Below are 19,411 nucleotides of genomic sequence, written 5' to 3'. Positions count from 1 at the left end.
CCACCCATCACAACCACTGCACTCTACGCGTTCTCCACAACTCCAGGCACTAAACTCCGTGAATTCTCCCCAGTGGCCATGAATGATGCGCTTCAGAAAAAGTCTCCCTAGGTTGATGTGCTATATATGACAAGGGTTAGATCTTTAGATACCTCGGGTATGTTATACAAGTCTAACGCGCCGTGACTTTTGTCTTTCTATCTCTTTATGTTTAGAGGCCCTCGTATTATATCTGCCAAATTCTAAAAGCACAATTCAAACCCCGTAAAGAACGAGAACCCTCAAAATGAAGATCGACGGAAGACTCTTTCTTGTTACTGGAGGGTATGCTTACTTATCGTCTGAGACCCTTGGGCATAGCTAATATTCACCTAGGGTTTCAGGCCTTGGGCTTGCTACTGTAGAGAAGCTTGTAGCCAATGGAGCATACGTTGCCATTATGGATGTTCACGATAAAGAGGATGTTGCAGGTCGGCTAGGGTCAAAGGCTCGATTCTACAGAGTGGATGTCTCGAATTCTAGCGATATTACAGCCGCTATCACGAAGATCTTGTCATGGAAGCGTGACATAACGAGATATATTGGGGGAGTTGTTTGCTGTGCAGGTATACTCGGCCCTGCTAAAGTGAGTCATTGCAAAGCGTTTAATGTTTGTCATTCTGACAATTTTCTAGATCCTTGGAAAGGATAATACACCATTCTCAATAGAGTCCTTCAAGAAGGTGCTTGATATCAATGTTGTTGGCACAATCGATGTGATACGGCAACTACTGCCTCATATCGCAATTCAAGAAAAGGATGAGGGCGGAGAAAGAGGGGTCGTGATCACAGTGTCATCTGCAGCAGCTTTTGACGGTCAACCCGGTCAGGTCGCATATAGCGCAGCGAAGGGAGCAATCGCATCGTTGACATTGCCAATGGCAAGAGATCTGGCGAGGCACGGTATTCGCGCTGTATCGATATCTCCTGGTCTGTTTGAGACGGGCATGACAACCAACATGCCTGTGAAGGCAAAAGAAAGTCTCCAGCGAGTATTAGAGTTCCCAGATCGGGCTGGACGTCCGTCTGAATTTGCGGGTTTGGTTCAACATATCTTGGAGAACTCATTTTTGAATGGCACTGTGCTGAGAATTGATGGAGCGACCCGAATGCCCAGTCGGATATGATTAACGGCTTCCTTTCGCGGGCTCGATAGAGCTTTGGTAGGCATAGAATTATAGACATATAGGCCCGTAGAATTCATAAACTGACCACGGCAATGCTGGGTGATCTTCGCGATTGTTCAAGCTCTGCGTTGCTGTGGTACTCGTGCCCGAAGTACAAGTACCTGAAGCGAGACTTTTGTTTAGCCAAGGTAGCGTGCGCCTTTCCATCTTGCATCGCGATAAGCGACCTTTCCTTTGAGAATGCTTCATTATCAATAATAGTTATCTTAATTGCCTCAAGGACTCTACGTCGAGCGGCAAGCGTTTACTCCGTACACGGCCATCAATGTCCAAGCTGTTCTGTGCGGCGCGAATTCAGGAACTTCGTGACCTACTTTACCCCGCAACCCCGCAGTCTTCCGTATACTAGTTGTTGACGAGGTTCGATGGTGGTGCTTGCTCGCCTGTCGTTGTCGTGTCGTGTCGGGTGTCGGGTGTCGTCTACTATGAAACCCCGCCTTGATCCCCGCATTCGAAGGCACGAGGCGATCCTATCGGGGTTGAGTACGAAGATGATGGTGGAAAATAATTATAGATCTATCGGATCGAGGTAGTTCTAATGGTTCTCTTTGTGCGGGTGTCCATATCTTGATGCCTCTTTTCCTGAGCTTTTTCTTTAATTTCTTTCTCTACGTTGCATTTTCTTTTCTAATCATAGAAGTTCTCCCACAACGTCTTCCTTCATCATGTCGCAGCCAACATATATTGCTGGCGTGGGCATGACCCCATTTAAGTCTCCAAAGAACTCTGCCAAATCTGCTAGAAACCCAGACTCCGACTATTTCGACTTAGCAGTCGAAGCTGCGGTGAAGGCGTTATTGGATGCAGGACTCACATATGACGATGTTGACTCGGGAGTTGGCTGTTATGTGTTCGGCGACTCAACCTGTGCGCAACGAGTGTTCTACGCTCTCGGTATGACCGGAATTCCTATCACGAATGTCAATAACTACTGCAGCTCTGGAAGTACTGGTCTATACCTGGCAAATCAAGCGATTCGATCAGGTCAATCAGAATGTGTTTTGGTCATCGGTTTCGACAAAATGTACCCTGGCGCGCTTCCTCAAATCTTCAACGACAGAACAAACCCTCTTTCAAGGATTCTCGACCTGTCCAAGACCTTAATTCCGGAAGCAGATAAGGGAAAGAAGTCTCCTGGTTGGACTCCTCAATTATATGCGAATGCTCAGGCAGAGTACTTGCAAAGATATGGCAATGCGGGAGCCAAGAACGAGCACTTTGCAAAGATCACGTCGGTCAACAGAGCCCACGGCGTTAACAACCCATACAGCCAGCTTGCGAAGACTGTCTCTACAAAAGAAGTTATGAACAGCCCAGTTATAACAGGGGAAATAACCCGTCTTCAATGTTGCCCATCATCGACCGGGGCGGCAGCTGCAATTGTGTGCTCGGAACAATTCTTGAAATCGCATCCTCATCTTGCTGGATCCGCCGTTCAGATTGCAGGGCAGGCCATGTCAACGGACACACCTCTACTCTTTGAGCCCCCAAGTGCCATTGAGCTCATTGGCTCAAATATGACCAGGCTCGCCGCAAAGGAGGCTTACAAACAAGCTAATATCACACCGAGAGATGTCACAATCGTCGAATTACACGACTGCTTTACGACTAACGAGATGTGTGCTCTTGAAGGGCTGGGGTTGGCTGACGAAGGGAAAGCCTGGAAGCTGGTACAAGACGGAGGAATTTCATACGGACCTGGCGGTGGTGTTGGTCTAGATGGAAAGGGCTGGATCGTGAACCCAAGCGGCGGCCTGATTTCAAAGGGCCATCCATTAGGAGCCACTGGTTTGGCGCAATGCACAGAACTTGGTATGTAACACCGATTTTGGCCTGCCCAACTCATATAGTAACACCATACAGTATGGCATTTAAGAGGCTGGGCTACCACAAGAGCCGTTGATCAGACCAAGTATTGCCTCCAGCACAACATGGGCCTAGGAGGAGCAACTGTTGTTACCATTTACAAGCGCGCTGACGGAAAGCCCGTGCCAAAAGCCGAGGATATCAAGGCAGAAGATGATGGTAGGCATAGGCTAGGATACAATCCTGCTGTCGAGGCACGTAGCATCAGTAAAGCAGATTGGGAGGCTGTTAAGTCGCGCAGTGGTGGCTCGTCGAAGTGGGCTACGGCACATTTGCCTTGGGTTATTCATGGCGACGATTACCAAGAAAGAGCTTTGTTATAGATATTTCTTAATGTAACCTATGGAATCTAATTTCTTTCCCTCCTTCTAATACAGCTGTTATAGCTACTATCATGTGATTTAAGCACTAGTTAGAGTCTAGTATTGTACGAAGTACGTTTTGTGAGTGACGCAACGAAACTATTGAACTTCAAAAGCGAGCCCCCGCATTCGTTACCCCACCTTTCACTTCTCGCTTTCGGTTCCCCGCTTTTGATTATCCACCATTGTTCTCGTTGAACCCAGTGCCTCTTCCTTGCCTAATCCTTAACTATAACCCATCTGAGATACATCGATATTCTGCCGTCTCTAGATTCTGGACTGCTCCAGTGGATCTCGTTATGGTGAGAGCTGTATAGCTCGCGACACTGCCAACAGCCGCTGACCATCGGACGAAGAGGTATAGCATCGTAAGCAGATTCGAGGTTTAAAAGAATAACGGCAATTATTAAGAGTCTGCTCTAAGAAATTCGACACGTTTATGCCATGCCTATATCTAACAGGGAGACAGGCTTCGGCAGGTCAGGGCCAAGAAGTCGGAATGGATGCACTATGTGCAAGACCAGACGCGTAAGGTGTGATGAACATCGCCCAATTTGCAACAACTGCGAAAGACTGCGCATAGATTGTGTCTACGTGCCAGTTGCGCCTAGAAGAAGTCGTGCGGCATCGTCTGCGGCTTCCGCGTCATTGAACGCAGAGATAAGGAATAGCCCTTCGCAGTCTCAAAACGGCAATTCTCCAGGGTCCCCACAAACCTCAGGTATATATTACCTTTCACTCTCATCCCTTACTTCAATTATTTACAGGCGACTTTAGCAACAGGAGCCTCTTGTTTTCCCAATACACCATCAGGAGAGCCTTCAGCGAAAGGACAAGAAGTCGTAGTCACGCCAAGCTCAGGTACAACTCTAGGAGCTGGCCAGTATCCCTCGCCGACTCCATACGAACACTTTTATGCACCAGAGCAAATTTTCTCTAACCAGAGTGAGGGCGATGCCACCTTTCAATATCAAGCACCTTCCAATGCAAATCACAACGGCAGCAGCAACAGTGTAGATGGCGCTGCCACAGCTATGCCGGTTTCAATGGACACCTCGCTATGCCCACCCAATTTCGATGGTTTTTTCAATGTTCCTAATTTAGGCTCTACTTTCGCAACTTTCGCCTTCTCAGATTCCCAGGCCTTTCCCGGGTCAGAAGTGCCATACAACTTCAATCTAGTTCATGGCAGTGCGTTGTCGCAGGGAAGAAGTGGAATGCATGCATCCCCTCCGAATCTACCTTCTAATGGAAACAACGCAATGCCAATTGCAAGTTCAACGGCAGCCAAGGACTCTCACGCTCAAATCACAACAGAGATGGACTTCTTGCCTTTGAAAGACGAGACGCGAGCATACCTAATCACATACTTTAAGCGCAGTACACGACCTCCAGCATCTTTGGTATCAGTTGACCCTGCTGGCTGGTATCAGATGCAACAGTATCTTCTTCGAACAGCCTCATCTCATAGCGTTGTTATGGACGCCCTCCTTGCTTTGACGCAACTCTTTTCGGTTTGTGAGTCCACGCTGCGGTCGAGTAGTAGCTCTCAATGGAGAATGGCGTTTGAATTACAACAGAGATCGTGTATGGGGCTAAGAGAAAGAAGAATTGATGAAAAGTCTCAGAATGCTCTTCTAGCAGCAATCTTTCTACTGGCTTGGTTTGAGGTTATCTGTGATGAGCAGGACGCTCACCGGTCTAACTTCCCAACTGAGTTGGCCGAATCAGTGATCAGGGGGAGCGCCAGGTGGAATTCGGCTTCCCGGCGACTACTCCAATGGCTAAACTCATTTGATGCTAAGGCATCCCACTTGGGAGGTAGGCAACTTCTGACGCCAAAATCATTGGAGGTTGTATTGCAACATCGATTCGAGAGAAGCTATCGTACTGTGGATAGCGGCGATTCAGAAAACGAAACCGTCTCCAACGACTCCGAAGAAGACAGCCGGAATGGATCCGCGGCTGTATTCACCCAAGAAAGGAAGAGGAGAGCGTCATCTCGGTCCTTCCCAACACGTTCGTTTATAACTCCTCGCGAAATCAAAATGAACGTTTTCAACGCGATAATGCAGCCTGCATTAGAATTTCACCTAGTTTCGCAGAGCTATAGTCGTAAAATTGGAACTCATGACCGTCACCATCGATCACGAAACACCGTCGAGGACGAATACGAAGTTGTTACTGCCTGTAAAACTATTGATACGGAGTTGAAGAAACTTTGGCGTCAACGTCCGCGCGTGCTAGATCTGACAGCAAAGGACCTCTCTGGGGTTGTATGTGAAGATATTGCAGAGAGGTTGGACGAACTTTTTGCGGTCTACATTGCGACGTTTTGGGCTCACTTTCTTTACATACATCGAGTGGCTTGGTGGGGCCTTCCTCACTCATCCACCGCCAAGGAGGCGCTCGATGAATTTTGGCGAATGATGTGCCGAAGTGTTAGGGAGACAGAGGACAATAAGGACAATCACTTGTTAGTAATGGACAGGCAGAAAGTGATCCACCCGGGTTTGATGTGGCCGATGTTTATGTTTGGCTGCGAGGTTGAAATAGGGGAGAAACAGCAGTGGTCCGTTACACAACTTCGTCTCCTAGGAGAGAGAACCGCAACCCCAGATACTGAACAACAACATAGTGATTCATTGCCACCATATAGGTTGGGACAGAAAGGCGCCCAAAACGCCATCAGAGCTTCGGTATTGTTGAACGAATTAGTTAAACGGCAAAACGAGACAGGGGCTCGTGTTGATGGCAAGTATTTGTCACAAGAATTGTTCGGGTGTCAGTTCACCATTATTTAGATAATGGTGAACTGTATAGTCATGATATATATGCTTGCCTAGGTCTAAATTCTTCACATTGTTCTGATAGGCGCGGACAGTATTCATCGGGACAAAGAGCGGCCAATTTTTTGGTTAGTGACTGCCGGACGCTGTCCGAACCCCATAGTAATATCTGAGGCCCCGCACCGGGAATATTGATGTGGTCGTAAAGGCTCTCTACTCGCTTGCTTAGAACACGAATCATTGGGACTAGTGTTTCTATTCCATCCAATCGCGTGAATTGTCATAAATCAAGCTAGAGGTCGGGTATCGCGTTTCGGTTCACAGTAATTGTTTGGTTCTCAGGCTAGTAGTGGTTCTCGGGTTAGCAGCACGCCCTAATTCTTCCCCGCAATTACCCCAGATTCTTCTTTGGTTCCCCTCATCTCATTATGTCTGGATTTAAGGGAGGTCGTGTCCATCAAAATGCCTTTCCGTCTAGTACTATATTGACGGGCCACTACGAAATATTTGTTTGACAGCTATCGACGCAAGCCAAAAATTTACTCCTCTAGAAAATTAGCATCATTCGTCTAATACTGCCTCACATGGCCGCTACTCTTGTGCTCCCTGTTGAAAAAGATGGGATGGACGGCAGCATTAACCATGTTGAAGATGGCAAGATTGAAGCTGAAGCTGAATTTGATGTAGCAGCTGCAGCAGCTGAGAAGAAGTGGGTGTCTTTGTTGCTCATTTCAAACATATCACTGATTAGTATTGACAGGCTCGTGAGAAAGATTGACATGCGGATCATGCCTGCGACGGCGCTAATTTACCTTCTATGCTACCTTGATCGATCAAACATTGGTAAGTGTGGCCACAAAATCATCACGGCAACAAATTCTAACTTATATCAAGGAAACGCAAAGATTCTCAATTCATCCACCAAAGATGATCTTCTTAGCTCCATCAATATGACCACATATGAGTACACAGTCGCCCTCATGGTCTTCCTTGTTGCATACTCTCTATTCGAGGCTCCCAGCAACCTCGCCATGAAAATCTTTTCACCGCCTAGGTAGGCTGCGTCGGCGACAGTTCGAGGTATGTCAGACTAACGCAAGCGCAGATGGTTGGGCTTCCTAGTCTTCGCCTTTGGAGCACTCTGTGCTGGTATCGCGGGCTCCAGAAGCGTCGCCACTATCACTGTTCTTCGGTTCTTTCTCGGGGCTGCCGAGGCTGGAGTCTTTCCTGGTATGATTTTCTACCTCAGCTTCTGGTATCGTCCGCATGAACGGGCAACTAGAATCGCTGGCTTCCTCTGCAGTGCGACTCTTGCCGGTGCCTTTGGCGGTGCTATTGCATATGGTGTTGGACACATGAACCTTGTCGGCGGTCTCGAGGCCTGGAGATGGCTCTTTATTATTGAAGGTGCACCATCCATCATCTGTGGCATCTTTATTTTCTTCTTCCTTCCTCAATATCCAGAGACTGTGACTTGGCTAAACGCCGAGGAAAAACTTCTCCAAGAATCACGAATGGGTGCAAATTGCTCTAAAGGGTGGGTCTATTCCTGTGACCTCTCTAGGCTTGTCTGACTATCATGCAGTGAGGAGAAGCTCAACTGGGCGGACGCAAAGGCGACTCTTAAAGACCTTCGTCTCTGGGTTCACTACGTCACATATATGGCTTTGGGTGTCGGTGTCTCGTCGCTCTCTCTCTTCTCGCCCACAATCGTTGCTGGGCTTGGCTACGTGGATCTTCAGGCGCAGCTGTTCACCGTCCCACCATACGCTTGCGCCTACGTCGTTACCTTTGCTGTGGCCATGTACTCAGACTATAAGAAGACCCGAGGCCTCATCGCGGGCATATGCTTCAGTATTGGTGCAATCTCATTTATCATTCAAGGTCAGCAAATATATAGCGATTCTCAAATAAACACACTTACTGACACGACTCTAGCCGTTCTCGCGGAAGACGCGTATAAAGCTCGCTACGCCTTCTTGGTACTCTCCACTTGCGGTGTCTTCGGTGGTCTCCCGCCGCTCTGTGCTTGGGTCTCTGACAATGTCCGCTCCACGACAGCAGGATCCCTGGCCTCCGGTCTTAATATCGCTTTCACTGGCCCCGGTCAAATTATTGGCGTCTGGATTTACCGTGCGAAGGACAAGCCGGCCTACAGACTTGGCCATGCTATCAATGCTGGCTTCTTGGTGCTGGGTGGCGTCTTGAGCTTTGGGCTGCACATCTACTACAGGAGACTGAATAATAAGATGGTTGGCAATAATACGCATAAGTGGACTACATGAAGATTTGTATAACGTAAGTCGGCCAGGCAGGAGTGTTAGTCCTTTAATACTAGAATCTATTGGCAACAATTTCCCTTTTCGATGTTTGAAGGGGTGCTGCAATTGCAGTATATTAGAGTCAAACGCTTAGATACAGCCCTATGTATGTGACTTGGCCTAGGGAAAGGGAGAGAAAAAAACAGGAGGAAGAGAAGTGCTAGCACAGCTCGTAGCAGTACGTTTCTAGCTCGGGTGACTCCGATTCCAGTTTCTTGTTCATTTGTAATCGCGGTAGGAATCGTTACCAGCCTCGTAAAACTAGCCAATCTCGAAATCTGCCATAATATATCCAATCTCCCCGTCACTGTTTCCAGCCCCACGAGTGTCGACACTCACAATTGCATATCCTTTTGGACACCACTTTTGAGGATCCAACCCTTCAAACTTTTCGGTACCGCTTAGATCAGACCGGGGAACACAGCAGTTCCAGACACACATGGGAAGCATTTCGAGGGCACTGTACTTCTTGCCGTAAAATGACCAACTGAGAACTGCGGGGATCTTCTCGGTGCTGCCTTCGGGCCGGTAGATATCGACGTAAAGCCTAACACCATCGTGCATCACTATCTCGACGTCGTGGTCGACCCGAATGTCGCTCTTGAGGGCTTTCGCATTGTGCCCATTCCAACCAGCCGGAAGTACAGTAGACTTCCCTGGCTGAAAGCCTTGGTAGCCATTCTCACCAATCTTTGGTTCTAAAATGCGCCTGCGTGCGACTTGTACTGGCGGAGGCATTGTGGAAGCGAAGTGGGTTAGGGTTATGAAATTATCATATCGACAAATAACCAAGCTTTTCCGCGACACCGGCGCTTCCCTGATGCTCACGCCATGTCTTCGCTCCATTATATGTGCAGCAGAACTGTACTCCACGGAAGGCTGCCGAGCCTTGCATTAAAGGGAGAGAATCCACCCCTCTCGGCCCCACCCCCGCCAAACCCCTGACTCGGTTTGGCGACCGTCTCCCGCTAGGGCTCATCGATTGGTTCTCGGCGAATGGACTGGCTTCTCTCGGGGCTCGGCTTGATTCGGCACCCTTCCGAGGACTTTACTCGCCGACCAAGCAGCCTTGGAATATGGGGCTGGAGATTTATGTGGATATCATCGTGGGTCGCTGTACGGAGCTACTCCGAGATATTGAGCAGCTTGTTGATGGGAAGGAGATAGGGGGAACCAAGAACCAGCACTGCTTTTCGTATGTTTTTCCTTCTCTAGCGACCCAAATGTTGATGCCCAGCTTCAGGATCAGGATTTCTAGTTTCCGCTTCCCAACTTCTGAGTTTCGCGGCTTGCACAAACCTTCTTTCAGCGTTATGTACAACGTCGCCATTATTTCCTGTACTTTGTAGGCGACCACAGTCCCCGCACTCAGAGATGAGCAAGGTCTACGAGCGTTTACAGACGAGAGATGGTTAGCCGATGATTAAGGTAGACTCAGCACTCTGCGTTGGCTGTCGCTCTGTCATACAGCTGCAGTAGTCCTATCATTACAACCTTAGGAAAACCTTTGTAGGGATAAAAGCCTAAGCACAGTAGTTCTCAACTCCCAGTTAATCATGCACTGCCTTCTAAAACTAAGTTGTCACACCCGCTGACTTGCATCAATCTTGTACAGCTGCAACTTCGCCTGGCCTTCCTAACTCTCGCAACCTACCCACTCCATATCTCTTGTCGTTCGAACCTTATCCGGAATATAGCCTTCCTCTCGTATCCTGAATGGATTCCTAGCGCGACTTCGTCTTTCGCCTCTAGCAGTGCTATCAGTGCGGGACAGCCTGAGGTTTGGGATGATGTGTCTGATGAGTGCCTTGAGAGGAGGTGCAGATGCACAGACTATACCTAGGTTCACCTCCGTGGCTTCCCAGGTATACATGGCGAAGCCTATCCAAGGGCTGTCGTCAGACGTCTGGGTAAGAATCGTGTAATATAGCCGCAGCCCACCAGAAACACAGACCCTATTAAAGTCAACAAAGTTGCATCTATTTAAGGAAGGGTGTCAATTTGAGACTGACAAGAAACCAGCTCCAAAGATGATCACTAATTCGATTCTCTTCCTTTTCGGTAAGTTTGTTTTCCAGACCAGTTTCATAGGTAAGACATAGACGTATATGTCTGTAATCGTATTGGTGAGTCCGTGTGTGAAAAGAGCTATCTCAGCGGGGTAGCAATTCGTAGAAATTGGATCCCAATAATCGCTCACTGGAGTACATTGCTACAACTCGTTCAGTCCACATTCCGCTCTGTTCGATTTAATACATACGAAGATGATGAGGGAGCAAAACGCAATAGTCCAGACGACAATAAACGCAATGCTTCCATATATCACTCTCTTCCAGGTCGGTGTGACGGCGAGACGAAGGTAAAATAAGAGGATGGAAATCTTCACGAGTGATGTCGTGAGAGTAAACAAGAGCTCGGAGATCCAGATGTTTTGAAGGATAGGGCTTAAGTTTTTGTATGGGATTGCAGAGAGATGTCCGGCCCAGCCGAATTTGGTACTAATACAGGCATTGATCACCAGTGCGATACTAAAAAGCTTTCCAGAGAATGAGTGCACCAAACTAGCAATGTAGAAGACAAACTAACCAGCGCAACTCCCATAAGCCAGTCATCGGTACCGATACTATGAAGGATACGAGCACGTGTGTATATTCGAAGGCCATAGAAAGTCAAAGCTAACAACACCAAAAATACGTGTAAAGCGATCAGAGGTACTTTCCGCGACGCGTAGTCGGGTGGAGGTAAATGATCATGGATAAGAGCCATGTCTGATAAGAGCAATCGCAACGATTATGGCAGGAAACAGCCATATAAGTGCAAAAGAATGTGGCGTAGACAATCGGTGCGGGGTAGCAGCTTCGTGGTGAAACGTACCACTTGTCGAATTAAGCACCCTAGCCAAGAATGTTCATCCGAGGCGACACATTCCGCGCCCCGACGAGGCCCTTGCGCCGTCAGTCAATGCGGGTGGCACGTTTGCCGGCATGTGGGGTGCCCGTTGTGGTGATTTAGCTGACTAGTATCTTTATGTGGTCTGTGATTAATAGTTGGCATGATGTTTCCTCGTGTTCGAGATGCTTCAATTGGAACACACTTGTGACACAGGATGGCGGAAGTGGCGTCTTCCTTACGATTTTATACCGTGTACTATCTCCCCTCTGAATTATTGTGACGGCCCGCTATTTTGAAGTTCGTGTCAGCCCACTTATAGTACCCGATTAGTACCCGATATAGGTAAAAAGGCGTAAATAAGATGAGATCACTGACAGTGTCTTTTTGACAAAGGAGTGAATCGTTACAATCATTCAGGGGGAGGTAGTATAAAGCTAGGTAACTACAAGTGATAGACATCGAAGTACAGCCGTCGTGTCAGTGGTATGCAGGGTATAGGGGAAATGTGGGGTTACGGCAGCCATAGCATAGTCCTGAGCGAACCGAGCGTTCGAACATCTCCCTTATTTGGCTAGAAAGATTGTCAATAATGGTGCGCCACTCATGCCACACGTTTCAGGAACGCGGGCGAAAGATATTCAGGATATGATAGGTTGATGAATGGAGTAATTCAATACTTTTCCGGAGATGTGGCTGAACCACTATTGAAAGGAATCGCACCTAGTTCAGAGTCTTCAACGAAGATCATCATGCGGGGTAAACATGGGTTTGCAAATCAGGCCAGGATCCCAACTTATAGCCTGCATCCGCTGCATTTTGGCAGATATTCCAAGACTTCGCGAGTTACTCTCACCGTTATCAGCTTTTTCCGCCAAGTGTTAAAATAGTGTCGCTTTACAAATTCTATGCGGCTGCTTCTTCTAATTCACTCTCTGGCATCATGAGTTCCGAAGCAGATTTTAAGCTTGCGGCTGCTGCGGCTGGGTTCACTATAGGCTTTGGCATCCTGACAGTTTGGGAGGCTGTTAAGCAGACGAAAGTTGTGAGGTATCCACTTCGAAGCCACTACGTCTATATGATATGGGGTGAGATTCTGGTAAATCTTGCGATAGGGATCATTGCGTGGCTGCTTGTAGACGGGGTAGTCGCTCCTACGTATACCTTTCACCCCATGTTTCTGCTACATTAATTCTAATTATATCAAATAGTATCCCAATCCTCTTCCTAGCTCTCTTTCTATGGGTTTTCGAAATTCAACTCCTAATGCAAATTATCATCAACAGAACTGCCATTATTGTTGATGACCTTCGCCTGCTAGCAAGAATTAAAGTATTTTCTATATTCTACATTAGTTGGTCACATACTTACTGGTTTTACAGTGGGGAACTGCAATCGTTATTAGCATTATTCAAATCATTGTATTCTGCATCTGGATTCCGGCGCATTCTTCTCATCCTCCAAGTCCTATGTACGTCTTTATGTCTCGAACTTAAAATAGTAACTAACAAATTGTAGGTTTGGTAAGATAAACAAGTACTGGGATCCGACATCCAAATCCCTTATTTGCGTTATCGATGCTGCCCTAAATTATTACTTCATTCGGAGCGTTAAAGAGCGACTTGTCAAATACCATGGATTAGTTAAATATGCTCCTCTCGTCTCCTTCAATGCACGTTTGCTAGTCGTCTCAGTGTCTATGGATGTAAGTATTCGATCGCGTTCTTATACCTGTGTTGGCAAAGTTACTAACTGCTCTTCTCAAGGTTATGCTCATTGGCCTCATGTTCCTCCCAAACGGCTTGGTCTACACGCAATTTCACCCTGTGGCATACATGGTCAAGCTCAACATTGAAATGACCATGGCCTCGCTCATCAAGAAAATAGCTCTAGCCTCCACCGCCTCTGAGCGTGACGGATTAAGTTCATGTCACGAATATGCCGTGGGGGAAAGTTCCAACAGCAATAACGGCACGCAAGCCATAAAATCTAGCAACCTCTCCGAGGTTGGAAAAAAATCAAATGGAAACATCGAGCTTAGTGATTACGATATTAATAAAAAGACTGTGGCGAATGTGTCAGTTGAGGACGGCGAGTCTAGTGATGGAGAGAGTCTTCCTAATCAGAGCACTTTTTACAATACATTTGATCAGCGACCGCATGAGAGGGGGATACCGAAGCGGCGAAGCGATGATGAGATCTCTCTGCGTCCTTGAGAATTAGCGCTGGCGCTTGTCATTTGAACTTAATAAGGAAATACCAAGGTGTGCATTCGGGAAATATTGGTTTTGTTTTTGGTTGTATGTAATCCGTAGCTTCTATTACCACTTGTAGCGAGCCTTGCTGTACAAGCAACAACTTTCAGGCTTGTTGTATCCTTCTAATATATCACGTTAATAGTGTTCTGCTGTAAAATCACCTTTTAATTCAGAAATTAACTCTACTAGCAAAGCTAAAGGCGTCTAATCGTCGTGAGCAAATATTGGCTTCGCTCATAGTTAGAGTAAGCAACTTGTGCTAATAGAAGTGGGTCATGCCATTTGACGACTTGCACCCTTTTACAGTTAGGCATCCTCGACCAACACCCAAGGGAGCCGTTTTTGCAAACTCTATCACCATGTATCCCATGACTAGTGTAGAATTGGTAGCATTCTTACATCACGACGATCAACATCGACTAGCATTAAACTTGCTTGTTTGCGTCACGAAGCACATTCTCCTGCCGAATATCACCATGTATTACACCATTGTCCTCATCGCGGGAACTTTTTCTCTGGTAGCTCGACCTACACCAGAGAGAGACCCGCCCTTGAATGCTGTTCCTCTCTAAGACAAAAACAGCATGCGTCTAATATAGGCCCTTAGGCCTGGATTGTACGGGCTCGATCGACACCACATAGATACAATGGGTGAAGGTGGCATGAAGTGGTTTTAAACGTTAGTACACTTAGGCTTCACGATTGGCTTCGGGAGTAAATGCTTATGTTGTTCCTTACGCCTTGAAGGTATAGCCATGTGATGCTACTGACCTGAAACAATATGCCACGAGTGTCTTACTTCCTATGTAGCTAGCAACCAATACCCTAGCGACTCCAGCGGCCTGTCACACAGCCTGGCGTACTGCTGTCGTTTCCCTGCTGCCACGATGGCCATACTTCAGCAACCCGGCGCCACCACTTGGGCGACCTGTCGTATTCCTAGAATACTTTACCAACTATCTGAACGACCTGCTGACACGGCTCTGTTTTCTACGGACTTTTTCACCCTTAATTACAGGCTGCTCCTGTCACGCTACAAATACTTAAGGAGGGTGGATGTCAACCCGGATCAGCAAGCACTACGGCACTGTCCTTTGATTGGACTGACGGAGATTGGTGATATGACAGTTGGTACCCCCTAGGTTACTGGCAGAAGAGGTCGCTGACGCATTTGGCCACACCAGTTCAGCCCTGGCGTATTGACGGCGCGTCCGGCTCCCTGGGATGACCAATGTCTCATAGTCGCGACTCGTATACTATGAGACATTGGTCATCCCCTAGAGAAGTAATTGGGCAAATTTTGAATTCCGTATCAGCTCTTCTGACCTCGAACATCTTATGAGCACAAACCTTGTCTCCTCGAGTGATGTTACTATAACGTTATTTATATAAATGTAGAATAGAATCTCTGCTGTTTCTGTAGAATCCACAATATCCACAATTGACTTTCTGATTCTAAGACGGGGCAAACTAAAAATACTATCACATCTGACGTTTATCAACCAAGATGTCAAAGTTATCGACCTTTATTATATTTCTACTTGGTAAGCCAAGTTGTCTCTAACACCTGAATCATACTATACTAATTCTATCAAAATCAGGTATCATTGGTACCGGCTCTGCCTATCCTCAAAACAAGGAAAGGGGCCTCTTGGAGTGTTTGGCATGGTGCACGACACACGGACTAAGTCCAACGGACTGTGCCATCCCCGCAATTTTCCACAAGGGCCCCTGCTATGAATGCGGCCCTTGCAAGAAAATTGCCTCTGAGGAGCTTTGTGATAAGCGCTGTGTGGATACCTCTAGTGACCCAAGCAACTGTGGCGCGTGTGGTAATCAAGTAAGCCAGACTGATGTTTATTCTATATCAAGACTAGACTACTAATTTCGTGTCTCTAAACTATCAGTGCTCTAGTCTTACTACATGCTGCCAAGGGGCATGTGTCAGCAACTCCGGCATGGAGTGGGCCTACTATGTTAACCCTGACCAACAAGAGAATTTGCCTGGCACGAGTTATTCAAGCTTCGACCCTTCCCTTTTGAAAACCCTGACCCCAACCTATACAAGCACTACAACCTACATGGCTCTATCCGGGGACGGGGGATCACCGCTTCATATTTACGGTTCTCCTGGGACATTTACGCCTGACTACTTTGCCCTTAACCACCGCGGTTACATCCACGCTTTGCAAGGCGGTCAATATACCTTCACCTCACTCCTTGCCGATGAAATTGTACTCTACTGGATAGGTCCAAAAGCATATTCTGGGTGGACTAGAGCGGATGCGGATCTAGAGGATGCATGGTACAGCCCAACGTCAGGACAACTCATATCATTCACAAAGGAACTGCAAGCGGGACAGTATTATGCGCTCCGCATTGTATATGCTAATGCCCAGACTGGTTCCAATGAAGCTATAAGTGTGACAGCGCCAGATGGGACGGTGATTTTGGGCCCGAACAGTGTTCCCAATCCATACATTGTTCAATATTCGTGCAATGGGGCAGAAGCCCCTGCTTACCCACCCTTTGGGCAGGAGACATGATTAATCATTGGAGCAATCGTCTGTTTATTTACTGTTTTATGAGCTGTGTGTAAGGAAAATTTAGCAGCTAAAGGCTGAATGACCACCAAGTCAAGGATATGAGTGCTTTATTTCTATTTAATATCTTGCTATTATGATTAATTAATGTTTGTGTACCTCTTACATAGACTTGCTGTATCTACACTAGTAGGACTACGCTACCACCATTCCCGAACTGATGCATAGTCTTAACGACCTTGTTGTCTCTAGAAAGGTCATGTATCTCGGCATCTCTGAATCTCCCGCCTAGGCCGTTGCGAAAGCCAACTAGTATGCACGTGATTATAGTCTCCGCTAATTTACAGTCTACTAGGGAAAGTGGAATGTAGCGATGCGATATTTTAAGCGTGATATTATTTGTATATGCAAGGACGAGGGGATGGCTTTGCTACCTTATGGTACTCTTGGTTAAGGACATTTCTAATCTAAGGAATCTTTTAAAGAGCATAAAGTAAGAAACCCTAGTTATAAAGATAAACTATCTTCTAGTAAGTAGGCTGTCTCTAAAGTTATAGAAGATCTTGCCTCTACTAAGAACATAGAAATTACAATAGCATATGTTATATAAAAGACACTATACGTCTTCCCACTCGTTAGAGGTCGAAGGGTAGATCACATTAAGGGCAACATTAACGCGCTCATAGTTAATTAAAATAAGGAAGATATTATAAAGATTAAAAGGGCTTATCGTTTTAATCTAGGCTTCCTATATAATTTTCTTAGTAGCTTGCTCTAGAAAAATGAAGATAATACACCTAAGGTTTCGTAAGGCCCTTAAGATGTATAGTTAACTAATATTATAGGTACTTTTAATTAGGTGGAGGGCTTAAAACCCATTAAGGCTTTTGTAAAGTAGAGGGCGATTGTGAGAATATGGTGGATCATCTGGAAAGCAAGAGCAGAGCACCCTTGATATTGTTCGAAAGCTAAGAGCCACACCATATGCATGAACAGCCGCTGGCTTCTATGCGACGCTCATGCCCTGAGACACACCATTCTCACAGTCTCATTCTATCTAGCATCCAGTTCCCCTCTTACTCCCTTGTCTCCACTTGAACTCAAGCTTAAGTTCTCCACCCTCACCCCCGGCACTTCTTCCCAACTACAAAGCCCACCGTATCATGGCTCCCGACCCACCTCCCAATACTCCCTCTCACACAACCCAAATATTTCCCAGACCAAATATCCCTAACCTCAAAACTGTCTTTAGAGGCACCCAATTTCTTCAGCTGCGGGACTTCACTAAACTTAATCTCCCTCCACGCTTTCTTCTCTAATGTATTCATCGCCAGCACCAACGTGCCCGCTTTACTAGCTCCACTCCAATACTCAGCCGGATGGGTAGCATTAAAAGTCCAATTCGGGTTAACGCCCCATTTATACGGCTCCGCCGGCTTTCCGAATTTATCATCTTGATGAAACGCCAACAACGCTTTGTTCTTCAATATCGCGACTTTCTCAGAATCGAGTTTTAATAGATCGGTTCCAATGATAATAGGCGATTTCATAGCAGCCCAGAACGCGAAATGACTCCGCGATTCCGCGAGCGTGAGGTTCCCGTTGCCGATGTGCAGCATGTCGAGATCGTTGTGGCCCCAGAAATTGGCGTAGTTGCTCAGGAAGGAGCCTTCGTTCAGTATTTCGGCGACGCGGGCCCACCACGGCGTGATGTCGCCTGTTATGCGCCACGAGGAGCCGGTGCTGCCGCCCCAGGTTTGAACAGCGGCGTGGCCCCAGTTACAGAGGGAGTAGAGGATCGTGCGGTTTTGGGCAAGGAGGGCGTCGCTCATTATGCCGTAGCGGATTGCCGAGAGCGAGGTGCTCCAGTCGTAGCCGGGAGGCGCCGAGATTTCGTCTTGTCCGCTAGAGGCGCTGGGGCAGGTCCCGTTGATGTATGGTCCGTAAGTTTGCCATTGATCCGGCACGCATGCGCTGTAGATGTCGGTCCAGTTGTCAGGCACGTAGCAGTTGTCGTATTTTAGGTAGTCGATTTCCCAAGCAGCGAAGGTTGCTGCGTCGAGGTATTCGTTGCCTATCTGAGCCGGGAAGCCGCCGCATGTCTTGGTACCTGCAGAGCCGTAGATTCCTACTTTGAGACCGAGATCGTGTATTTCATCGGCAATACCTTTGATCCCAGTAGGGAACTTCAGTGGGTCGGGAATTATTTGATTCGTGACATTGTCTCTGCTGTCCTTTATTGACCAGCAGTCGTCGACTAGTCATGATTAGTTAGAGTTCGCTCGAAAAGGAGCGCGGCCTTACTGTTGACATATTCGTAGCCTGCATCCTTTAGACCGAGATCAATGATTGCATGCGCTGCTGTCAAAATCTTTGCCTCGTCGATGTCGCAGTAGTAAGCGTTCCACGAGTTCCAACCTAGTGCCGGCAATCTTCCCTACACTAATTAGTGTCTCCTGTGCCACCAACAACAAAGTACAAACCGTGCCATCTGGGAGGACAATAGCTTGAGTCGCAGGAAGGGCGAGCAACGCTGCGAAAGGAATTAAAATCTGCATCTTAAAGGTGATGCTGCGGTTATCGATGTGGGATCACGGGAGGAGCTCTGAGCATCAACGATTGGCCGCGCATGTGGTCTTATACGGATTCGCTGTGTCGGTCCATTCTGCCTAAACAATCTCGTACGTTGTATCTAGGCCTTCCCCTCACTATCAAAAATAACTTTTACCATTCCCTCCTCTGAGCTCGGCGAACCAAGACGCCTCATCTGACCTCCTCATTTCATATGCAAACGATCCGCCGTTATATTCTCCCATGGCCTATCATACCACCGCGTACCTGAATTATACAACGGGCCTTTAATATGGCAAAAATGCGTTACTCTATTTAGAGTGAGTTGCTATGTATCGTCGTACAGGTGGATCTTGTCTTTCGGTATCTTCTCTTCCGTCGGTGGACAAAATTCTGACCCTCGCTCGATGTGGGGTTGCATGGATGTAGCCTCGGATAAATGCAGATTTCCATGTTAATAGTGCTAGAAATCTCCATGATTTGTTGCCACGCAGGTTAGAAAAGTGAAGAAAGATCTTTTAAGTGCGGTGGAGCGGCGTATATAACATTGCATATGAGTGCTGAAGTGCGGTCTTTTGAACATCGA

The 19,411-nt window shown here is 47.1% G+C and overlaps 9 protein-coding genes across 9 annotated transcripts; 6 read left to right on the top strand and 3 right to left on the bottom strand.

Annotated features, from left to right (window-relative positions):
- Positions 1-286: 286 nt before the first annotated feature.
- On the top strand, positions 287-1,166 carry VE01_04000 (uncharacterized protein; the record flags this gene model as incomplete). Its single annotated transcript, XM_018273478.1, has 3 exons — positions 287-324; positions 376-625; positions 675-1,166. The coding sequence occupies 3 exons, from the start codon at positions 287-289 to the stop codon at positions 1,164-1,166; spliced, it is 780 nt and encodes a 259-aa protein (XP_018131744.1).
- A 578-nt stretch (positions 1,167-1,744) lies between these two features.
- SCP2 (sterol carrier protein 2) lies at positions 1,745-3,437 on the top strand. The gene is made up of 2 exons (XM_018273477.2): positions 1,745-3,038; positions 3,090-3,437. The coding sequence occupies exons 1-2, from the start codon at positions 1,892-1,894 to the stop codon at positions 3,413-3,415; spliced, it is 1,473 nt and encodes a 490-aa protein (XP_018131590.1). The 5' UTR covers positions 1,745-1,891; the 3' UTR covers positions 3,416-3,437.
- A 542-nt stretch (positions 3,438-3,979) lies between these two features.
- VE01_03998 (uncharacterized protein) lies at positions 3,980-6,611 on the top strand. Its single transcript, XM_018273476.2, has 2 exons — positions 3,980-4,175; positions 4,232-6,611. The coding sequence occupies exon 2, from the start codon at positions 4,489-4,491 to the stop codon at positions 6,256-6,258; it is 1,770 nt and encodes a 589-aa protein (XP_018131589.1). The 5' UTR covers positions 3,980-4,175; positions 4,232-4,488; the 3' UTR covers positions 6,259-6,611.
- A 216-nt stretch (positions 6,612-6,827) lies between these two features.
- VE01_03997 (uncharacterized protein) lies at positions 6,828-8,561 on the top strand (the record flags this gene model as incomplete). The annotated part of the gene is made up of 6 exons (XM_018273475.2): positions 6,828-6,952; positions 7,004-7,086; positions 7,138-7,297; positions 7,349-7,780; positions 7,829-8,127; positions 8,182-8,561. 6 exons carry the CDS (start codon positions 6,828-6,830, stop codon positions 8,526-8,528), a joined length of 1,446 nt encoding a protein of 481 aa, XP_018131596.1. The 3' UTR covers positions 8,529-8,561.
- Positions 8,562-8,666: 105 nt separating this feature from the next.
- Positions 8,667-9,398, bottom strand: VE01_03996 (uncharacterized protein). Its single transcript, XM_018273474.2, has one exon. It carries the CDS (start codon positions 9,300-9,302, stop codon positions 8,826-8,828), a length of 477 nt encoding a protein of 158 aa, XP_018131595.1. The 5' UTR covers positions 9,303-9,398; the 3' UTR covers positions 8,667-8,825.
- A 582-nt stretch (positions 9,399-9,980) lies between these two features.
- Positions 9,981-11,394, bottom strand: VE01_10770 (uncharacterized protein). Its single transcript, XM_059464222.1, has 4 exons — positions 11,151-11,394; positions 10,825-11,100; positions 10,577-10,776; positions 9,981-10,519 (listed from the first exon to the last, which is right to left on the bottom strand). Exons 1-4 carry the CDS (start codon positions 11,328-11,330, stop codon positions 10,201-10,203), a joined length of 975 nt encoding a protein of 324 aa, XP_059320205.1. The 5' UTR covers positions 11,331-11,394; the 3' UTR covers positions 9,981-10,200.
- Positions 11,395-12,258: 864 nt separating this feature from the next.
- On the top strand, positions 12,259-13,731 carry VE01_03995 (uncharacterized protein). Its single transcript, XM_018273473.2, has 5 exons — positions 12,259-12,611; positions 12,665-12,785; positions 12,836-12,924; positions 12,972-13,158; positions 13,220-13,731. Exons 1-5 carry the CDS (start codon positions 12,397-12,399, stop codon positions 13,667-13,669), a joined length of 1,062 nt encoding a protein of 353 aa, XP_018131598.1. The 5' UTR covers positions 12,259-12,396; the 3' UTR covers positions 13,670-13,731.
- Positions 13,732-15,218: 1,487 nt separating this feature from the next.
- Positions 15,219-16,257, top strand: VE01_03994 (uncharacterized protein; the record flags this gene model as incomplete). The annotated part of the gene is made up of 3 exons (XM_018273472.1): positions 15,219-15,255; positions 15,313-15,551; positions 15,619-16,257. The coding sequence occupies 3 exons, from the start codon at positions 15,219-15,221 to the stop codon at positions 16,255-16,257; spliced, it is 915 nt and encodes a 304-aa protein (XP_018131597.1).
- Positions 16,258-17,375: 1,118 nt separating this feature from the next.
- On the bottom strand, positions 17,376-18,812 carry VE01_03993 (uncharacterized protein; the record flags this gene model as incomplete). Its single annotated transcript, XM_018273471.1, has 3 exons — positions 17,376-18,511; positions 18,559-18,691; positions 18,738-18,812. 3 exons carry the CDS (start codon positions 18,810-18,812, stop codon positions 17,376-17,378), a joined length of 1,344 nt encoding a protein of 447 aa, XP_018131592.1.
- Between the last annotated feature and the right edge of the window lie 599 nt (positions 18,813-19,411).

Source organism: Pseudogymnoascus verrucosus, assembly GCF_001662655.1.
Source record: "Pseudogymnoascus verrucosus strain UAMH 10579 unplaced genomic scaffold scaffold_14, whole genome shotgun sequence".
In the NCBI taxonomy this organism is placed as follows: Eukaryota; Fungi; Ascomycota; class Leotiomycetes; order Thelebolales; family Thelebolaceae; genus Pseudogymnoascus; species Pseudogymnoascus verrucosus.
This window is presented reverse-complemented; position numbering and strand designations above follow the sequence as displayed.

Coding starts and splice junctions, on each gene's coding strand:
- VE01_03995 (XM_018273473.2), top strand. CDS start 12,397: ATGAGTTCCGAAGCAGATTTTAAGCTTGCGGCTGCTGCGGCTGGGTTC. Junction 12,786..12,835: donor GCCTGCTAGCAAGAATTAAA/GTATTTTCTATA, acceptor CTGGTTTTACAG/TGGGGAACTGCAATCGTTAT. Junction 12,925..12,971: donor TCTCATCCTCCAAGTCCTAT/GTACGTCTTTAT, acceptor AACAAATTGTAG/GTTTGGTAAGATAAACAAGT.
- VE01_10770 (XM_059464222.1), bottom strand. CDS start 11,330: ATGGCTCTTATCCATGATCATTTACCTCCACCCGACTACGCGTCGCGG. Junction 11,101..11,150: donor GGCTTATGGGAGTTGCGCTG/GTTAGTTTGTCT, acceptor TTCTCTGGAAAG/CTTTTTAGTATCGCACTGGT. Junction 10,520..10,576: donor ATCTTTGGAGCTGGTTTCTT/GTCAGTCTCAAA, acceptor TGACTTTAATAG/GGTCTGTGTTTCTGGTGGGC.
- VE01_03996 (XM_018273474.2), bottom strand. CDS start 9,302: ATGCCTCCGCCAGTACAAGTCGCACGCAGGCGCATTTTAGAACCAAAG.
- SCP2 (XM_018273477.2), top strand. CDS start 1,892: ATGTCGCAGCCAACATATATTGCTGGCGTGGGCATGACCCCATTTAAG. Junction 3,039..3,089: donor GGCGCAATGCACAGAACTTG/GTATGTAACACC, acceptor AACACCATACAG/TATGGCATTTAAGAGGCTGG.
- VE01_03998 (XM_018273476.2), top strand. CDS start 4,489: ATGCCGGTTTCAATGGACACCTCGCTATGCCCACCCAATTTCGATGGT.